The following is an 8948-nucleotide window of genomic DNA, read 5'->3' as shown; positions in this document are numbered from 1 at the left end:
AGATAAAATATAAAGTTTTGCTGAAATGCATATAGAAGGTTTTAGAGATTATGCAAACGAAACTTCAGATTTTTGAGATGGAAAAAAAAGTATTTTTAATCTTGACATGAAAATGAAAAGGAGGTTCTAGAGATTATGTAAATGAAATATCAAAAATATAAGACGAGGAAAACTATTTTTATACATAAAATGAAAAATCACCTTGCACTCAATTTGTTAATAGTTTTAATGCAAGTAACCACATAAGAAAATTAACATATTTTTAGTAAAAACACTTAATTGTAAAATGGTTATTATTCGTACACAAGATACTTATGATCTTTAGCAAAATCTTATCAGTTTTTGAGAGATACATTAAGAAATTTCAGAGTTACCACACGTATTGTTGTACAAGTGAATTTCATAACTCAATTTTTGCAAATTACACGAGCCCACTGTTAAAGGGTTAATACAACAAATATAAGGTGAACCAAAACTGAGAGGAAACAGCTTAATAAATTTACAATGACAATAATTAATCATATTCATACTTACTTAGTAAACCATGAAAAAAGTAACCTAGATAGGAAAGATGAATACTGTTCTGGACATTCTTTCTAAAAAAAATAAAAAAAAATAATGATAATAATGTTTCATATTATATGGTCATCTTAAATAAACATCAACTCAAATACTGGTCCTAATTTAAATTTAGAAGACTAATATCTGCATCCTACAGTTTTTAATATCTAACATTTAACCAAAATAACAGGACAATAATCTCCAAAATTTACATTCACACATCAACTATAAATATGGCTGTAATCACCAAGTTTAAAAATATCACTATGTGAATTTCTATATCAGCTACAGTGAAATTATTAATATTAATGAAAAAATTCTAGACTTTCTCATCAAATTGATACTTTTAAAGGAAAACAGATAAAAGTATTAAAAAAAACAACTTTCATGAAGAACCTTTTACCATAAGTACACTTAACTCTTCATATTCACCTACTGCTTATTCATCACACAAAAAAGTGGTTGGTAATAAAATAGGCTTTTCTAACTATGCTTGTAAATTTTAGATTTTGATTAATTCCAAATAAATCTTCTAGAATAACTAAAGCTAACTTAACATAACAGTATGCAAAGTTTGAAGTATTAAAACTAATGAAATATCTATAAAGAATGGAAAAAAAATGTATACCAGACTTAAAATATCTTTCTGATAGTGGCCACATGGTTAGCTGAGCAGCTTTGCATGGAAAAGGATAAGAAATATCTAAATCAATGAAGGAGGGGTAACTTAATAAAAGTATTAGATTTATCTTCTATACGACATATCCAAAAGTAACATAAAACCTTTCACAGTTTTGTGTCAGTAGTACTTAGGTAGTTAGATAGTAATTAATTCAAGATCTGACCTCATCAGAAACAGGTTTAAACTGGCGATGGTGCGGTTTGGCATCAGCAAAACAAGAGAGAAGGAAGCTGGCAACAACCAAGGGATAGTAGATCATATTGATTGTAAAATCAAATTTATCTTCCACTGAGTCCTGAAAAACAATCATAAATCCAATTGTACAAAGTGGTGACATAGTTGGTAAATTTAACTGAGCCCGTGTAGAGAAAGTGAAAAAAGACTTTTGATATCCTTTTAGCAGGTTCTAGAGATTATGCAAATGAAATATCGAAAATATAAGACTTAATAAATTTACAATGACAATAATTAATCATATTCATAATTTCTTACTAAACCATGAAAAGTAACTTAGGTAGGAAAGACGAATACTGTTCTGGACATTCTTTCTAAACATTCTTTTCCAAGTTAACGTTAGTTAAAAGTCACGAAAAAAAAAGTCAACTACAATACATGGATAACACATCATAGTGGATGTAAGGTCAAACTGCTAAATAGTAGTGAAAAAATTAAAACTATACATATATATATATATATAGATAGAAGATAAGTAAAATAGTAGAACACATTGGATATAAAATCATTTTTATCTTCTAATGTATCCTGAGGAAAGAATTGTTTGTTTGTTATGAATTTCATGCAAAGCTACACAAGGGCTATCTGCACTAGCCGTCCCTAATTCAGCAGTGTAAGACTAGAGGGAAGGCAGCTAGTCATCACTACCCACCGCCAACTTTTGGGCTATTCTTTTACCAACGAATAGTGGGATTGATCATCACATTATAATGCCCCCACAGCTGAAAGGGCGAGCATGTTTGGTGTGACAGGATTCAAACTGGCAACCCACAGATTGCGAGGTTTTTTCATTTTTTCACATACATGTAAGACATTAACAATGTATAGAACATACAACAGAGGTAGGATAACCATTCCTACAGAAAAAAAAAAATGAAACATTTTTCTGTTTATTCAACTCAAAATTTGTAAAAATTACAGTTTTAGTGGAACAACATAAAAAACTGTGTAATGTTAGTAATATAAGTTCAAAATTTAAAATAACTTTAATTTTGTTCTGCAAAAAGTTCTTGTTTTGTTATTTTAAATTTGATGCAAAGCTACTCATGGGCTATTTTTGAAATGATACACTAGAAGGAAGGGAGCTCGTCAACAGCACCCATCAACAACTCTTGGGTTACTCTTTATGAAGAAATAGTGGTATTGACTATCATATTATAATGCAATTAGGATAATTATTTTAAGTGTCAAAACAAAACAAACAGGAATAACTCGGAAAGAGTTAAGCAGCTACAAAACATCAAAGAATTTTATGTGAGCCTTACGACATTTAACTGTACTGAGAAACTATATTTCTCATTATTTAATTTCTGTATATCGATATATAGAAGACATATTAATATTAAAAATAAATGACCTTAGAACACCAAAATGTTGTTATCATTTAATTAGACACTCAACATTTCACTTTGTGCTGCCAGTTTTGGTTTATTTCAGTGAATGCTTCTGAAGAAGCTATAAAGCAAAACATTGAGTGTCTAATTAAATAATAACAACATTTTGGTGTTATAAGGTCATTTATTTCTAATATTTCTTGTTTGAAAATAAAAAAGGACACAAAATCAAGAAGTGACAACATTCTTGAAATCAGTTTAGAAGGGCAAACAATCCTCACCAATTTTATGCACTTCTTTTTTAAACCTGTGAGATTATTTTGGGGCTAAAAATTGGCCCCCTATAACTGAAGACAAGTGCTCTAAAATAATTATCTTTTAGTAATCTTTAAAAAAAAAAGGTTCTCAACCATTTCAATCATTCTGAACCTAAATATTCAAGACATTGCTTTTATATTTCCCAAACAAACCATTTCTCTACAGGTAATAATCCTAAAAATCATAGATTCAAACTTATATCTTCATTACTTTTTTAAATAGACCATATCAACTAATAAAAAAATATTTTTTGCACTCCTTAAAGTGATTACAACTAAACAAATCTAACCGATGATTCAAACATTGGAGTTAGATGTTTTTCATAAAGTACAAACATAATTAGAAAAATTATACAGAAAACAAAATCAAGCTGAAATACAATTTTACTGATTCACATGTGTAATGAAATATTTAACATTTGCTTAAATCTAGTTTATAAAACATGTTAAACAATTAGATTTAATTACTAGTAAATGTTATAATATAAAATAATTTTGGATATATGTCACTTACCTCATCTAGTGCTTGTTTAATTACCGTTCTGTATGTGAAAGCACTTGCTATGACAAGAATAAGCCAAAACAGGAACAATATACCTGAACTGATTATTCCACGAAGCCTTCCTGCTACAATGAATGCTATCACAAGAAGCTACAGAACAAAAGTTATCATACTTTAAAATATAATTTAGGAAAAATAATAAGACTCTGTTAAATAATACTTTTGTCCTGAAAGAAACATTTCATAATACTTCAAAGTAAGGAACAGAATATGGACACTTAGATGTAACATGAGATTTTTGCCATTCTAGACAAAGACTATAATAAAGACTTGTAGATTCATATTTAAAATAATGTTATTAGGAAGTTCAAATAATCTCTGAAATAATATTTAGAGAAGAAACTACAGTTTCACATATCTCAATCTTCAGAAAGCCAAAAATGTTTTGTTTATTCAAACTACATACAGTCTCTCAGAATATATATGAAGAAATATTCAATTGGAACTGCTTTTAAACTGATATCCAAAGTAAGATAAGCATTTATTCATGTACATAATGATGATGTTTCTCACAATAAACAATAAAATGTAATAAATAAGCCCCTATTATTGTATATCTGTATATCCAACACACAGCGGGGGCTAAGGTACTCGTACAGAATAGAAGAGCTCACAGAAATGGAGACATTTTGTTATCTTTCTTTTTTTTTATTTCTATGACAAGGCAAAAAACCTTGACAAAAAATGTAACTGACCAAATGAGCAACATCACATTATCATAAACTATTCAATTTTTACATTTTGCAGGCTGCCAAAAATTGAACATTTGAAACTGGAATAAAAGTATTTTAGCAACATAATCTAAGTCGTTTAATCACAGTAACTACCACCTCAAATAGTCATGGTATTTCTTAATTTTTCACATATTTACAAAAACCTTGTTTACATGTACATACTTTCCAAATAGTATATTCAAATCTACAGTACACTGCAATCAATAAACTCTTACTTTGTGGAAAAGTGTTTTGATGCTATGTATTGTTTGCTGACTGACATTTGTAACAAAGCATATAACTTTGACCAAGATTTGATTATACTGCACTATAGAATATTATATTACTATATTAATAATATCTACAAAGGGTTGAGTATATTTTATTGAAATAATTTTGAAGCCTTTATAACTGTAGATCCTGACAACAGCTCTGCAACACAGCTTCCATTGAAAAAGGCTCCTTCATAAAGCTCTTACATCTAAAGGTTACAACATGGATGGGTTTTGCCTCTGACCTTTGTGTTGATAGATTGTCACCTGTTACAAGACAGTGCACTTTTGCTATCATGGTTGGAGTACAACCTGTTGCATGTCTCTTTTCCTGGTGCCCCAAATTGATCCAATATTCCTTTGTTTTCCAATACCATTTAATCCCAAGGGATATATATATCTCCATCTTGGAAATTAAGAATCTCTAATCTGATCACATCTTTTTTAATTTGAATATATGAATATTTATCAGAAAGGGTTGTTACATATTCTTCCCAAAAGCGATCAATTTTCTGTGGCATAACATTATCCATGAAATGCCAAACAATAGGTTAAATGAAATTCTGATACAAGCTGCTTCCACCACAACTTTCTCTCAGCTGTGGCTGTCACAATTTACCAATTTGAATATTCAGAATTGTTCTAAAAAGACACTAATACTACATCACTACACTAAACAATCACTGTGCCACAATTCTGATACTAAACCTCAGTCTGCAATAAAATATACTACACAACTATTCTGCAACAAACAGCTGTGTGACATAATACAGATACTAGACCACCAACTGGTAAAAAAACCAATATGTGTGATTACATAAACTTACAAATGAAAACTTTTTCTCGTGCTAAGTACATGGCTGTAATTACATAAACTTACAATTGAAAACTTTTTCTCGTGCTAAGTACATGCCTGTAATTATATAAACTTACAATTGAAAACTTTCTCTCGTGCTAAGTACATGACTGTAATTACATAAACTTAGCATGAGAAAAAGTTTTCAACTGTAAGTACATGCCTGTAATTACATAAACTTACAAATGAAACCAGTTTGATAAATGGTGCATAATAATCTGCTGATGGAACATCCCAGCCCCAGGAAACATGGCGATGGACTGAATAGCTGAGGTCAGCAAGAGCAAGGATGGATAGAGCTGATGCAGTTACCTATTTCAATAACATAATTGAAAAACATTAGAACACTAAAAATATGTAGCAGGCAAATACTGAAAAATTATAACAGAGTATCAAAAACAAAGTATTTGTCCTTTCACGTATTCAGCAGTATTAAATCATTAAAACTTTGAACACATTTTGGACTCAAACAGAACAAAATAACCGCTCCATACATCGTTTTCTGTTACAAGACAATGTTATTTTGAAAATTTTCTGCTGAACTCATTGAACCTTTATTTTGTATAATTGTACAATTTCTACTGTAAAATCATCTTTAGAAAAACTAAACTTAATGAACACAAAGAAAAAGTAATAAAGATACAAACAGAAATTTAAAATATCAATAATCAATAGAAGAGTATAACAAGTTTCAGTAAAGTTATTCCAACTAAAACCGTTACCCCAGTTTACTCTTTCTTACAGTTACTTTTATAATAATGAATTTTAAAGATGTTAACACTATAGTTTCATTTGTTCATTGTTAGTACAGGTTGATGCAACTGTGACAATGAGAAATATCTTTACATTTACTGCATGCAATGAAAGGTCATACTTGTCTATAGTGATAAAAAAAAGATAATTTGGAGATGCTGATACATTAAATCAAGATAAATTACAAATTAAATGTTCTACTAAATAGACAGCATGACAAAATGATTATCCAGTCTTAAAAGAAATATACATAATCAATTTAATAACATGTAATGTAATATAACAGTTAAAACAGATAGTACACTAAATGAACTAAAATACAAAATTAAGTATAATGAAAGTAATTACTAGAGTTTTACACTGAAAATTCAAAAAATAAACCAAATTTAAAATTATCACACATTTCCACACACAAAAATATGCACTTTAGAATTAATATAATTTTTTCTTTCACAAGAAATAGACAATTCTTACAAGCTTGGAAACATTGATTCCTGTCCATGGTATAAAACGACTTGTACTTTTAAGCAGGTAATATGTTTCAAATGGGGCCATTATCCACAAAAAACCAAATGGGATCCACAACAACACTGTTTTATGAAAACATGCTGTGAAGTCTGGGTTGGTGGTGTTCCATGTCAATTCTACATCCTGAAATTTATTTATATATATTAGAATGAATTGTGCTGGAAAAGTTAAAATGCACAATATTTTTTGTTGTAATTAAATCAAGTTAATAATAACTAATATAATTCAAGCATCTAGCAAAGTAAAATTTACATTGCAGCATTACAAACACGGTCTCTTCAATAAGTAAAACAATAATATATTGTTCATAATTCATAAAAATATTTATTAAGACAGCTTTTAACTGAAAATATTAATCACAAATATAATAAACTCCTTTTTTAAGTGAAACAAAACATTTGTTTTTAGCAAACAGCATTATCTGCTTTAGGGTTAGTATTGAAGAAAAAAAGAAAAAAAAAGGGAGGATATAGCATACCGGAACATACAGATTTCTAGACAATACTTTAAAACTTCACCATTAAACGGATCCACGATGATCATCTAATAATCAATTAATACCAATTTTATGGAAGCTTGCAGAGAAGTCTTTTGGTACTAAAATTATTTAGCAGTTTACCACTGCTCTTGCCACACTATATCAATAAGATGTTAATACTTGGTGCTTGACCACGTCTAGCATCACCGATATAAAATAATGGTTCTTACTTCTATATTACCCTGACCATTCATGTTTATAAATGACCTCTTATTTATCACCATTTTTACCACTTCAGCTGTAATGTGCTTGAGGTATTCCACAAGGTTATTTCTTTAAAAAGAGTTATGTATATTTTGATAAAAGACAAGTTAAGAAATAATTCAACATTAATCCAATTATTATTTTTACAATTACTCTGGTTCTCATTATTCATCAACACAATCAAATACATTTTAATTTCCAAAAATATGCTTTAGCATAAAAACCAAATGTTTGCAAAATAAATTTTTGTTTGTTTTAAACACAAAGCTACCTAATGGGTTACCTGCACTGTACCCACCACAGAGATCAACCCCTAAATTGAGCACCATAAGCCCTTTAGTTTATCATCAAGCCATCTAAGAATGCAAAATAACTTAAGATTATATGTCTAGCTTCTGAAAAAGCCAAAATGATGAAATGCTAATTAAACTGAACTGTTCACAGTGTTCATTATTTTGCTATTAGTCAATTGTTTCTGTTCTATTATGTTAAATTCCACTCAAAAAACATACGTATTTTACATTTATTCAAATTAATGATGTACTTACAGATATAAAAAGAAAAAACCTTTTGAAGAATAATCAGTATTAGTGGTATTATAAACAATATGTAAATAACTCTTCAGTTCATCGTTATGCAAATAAAGCTCCATTAGGCAACATTATCCTCAACCGATGTGGAATGATTAGAGCTAAAACTGCTTAAAAACTGTAGTTCTGGTCTGTTCATGGTGGAATGAATCACCTAATATTTGCTAACAGGAATGGGAAGAAAACACCTGAGTATTGCATTTAGCTATAATGCTAAGATCTCAAACTTACTTACAGGCAATAAAGGTGTGTGTATATAACAGACCAATGCTTCCAACCCTTAAAGGTACAACAAACTGAGTTTGGCCCTTAGTAGCTACCCTGTTGTGAATAAAGGAAATTCATACTACTGAAACTGTAACTGTCTGTTAGTCATGTTACTTAAGGTGATATTCATACATTATGTTTGCGTATTGCAGCCAACTACACTATAAACGAGAAATAATCTGAATGCTAGACTTAGCATAACCCTTGGCAATAAGATTTTAAACATGTGTAAACAAAAACTTTCTAGAACAATTATGTATAAATTTAATAATAATGCACAATATGTATACATACGAAATATACAACATACCAATTTTCAATAGTAATGTTTTGTTGTAAACGAAAACCTGCTTTTACAGCCGCCCCACAATTGATTCTTAATTCATGCTGGTGAATTACACAACAAACCTGGTGACAACCCTACATAAATCAACTTAACCCTATCGAGACTGGGAGGGGTCAGAGGGCATGTCATCATGTTTGTAGATCTACATTCAACATTTTATTTAGCTATTATTTTATAAATGTATGTCAATA

The 8948-nt window shown here is 29.5% G+C and overlaps 1 protein-coding gene across 2 annotated transcripts in view; it reads right to left on the bottom strand.

The window, feature by feature from the left end:
- Positions 1-8948, bottom strand: part of LOC106463278 (multidrug resistance-associated protein 1-like) — an 84440-nt gene that overhangs the window by 58208 nt on the left and 17284 nt on the right. For both annotated transcript variants that reach the window (XM_013923293.2, XM_022390722.1), the window contains exons 2-6: positions 6759-6935; positions 5715-5843; positions 3643-3780; positions 1407-1538; positions 535-596 (exon numbers count right to left, since the gene is read on the bottom strand). In XM_013923293.2, the coding sequence (XP_013778747.1) occupies positions 535-596; positions 1407-1538; positions 3643-3780; positions 5715-5843; positions 6759-6935 (638 nt within the window). The remainder of the gene's footprint in view (positions 1-534; positions 597-1406; positions 1539-3642; positions 3781-5714; positions 5844-6758; positions 6936-8948) is intronic.

Source organism: Limulus polyphemus, unplaced genomic scaffold, assembly GCF_000517525.1.
Source record: "Limulus polyphemus unplaced genomic scaffold, Limulus_polyphemus-2.1.2 Scaffold1365, whole genome shotgun sequence".
Classification (NCBI taxonomy): domain Eukaryota; kingdom Metazoa; phylum Arthropoda; class Merostomata; order Xiphosura; family Limulidae; genus Limulus; species Limulus polyphemus.
The sequence above is the reverse complement of the archived record's forward strand: the minus strand, read 5'-3'. Positions and strand labels throughout refer to the sequence as shown.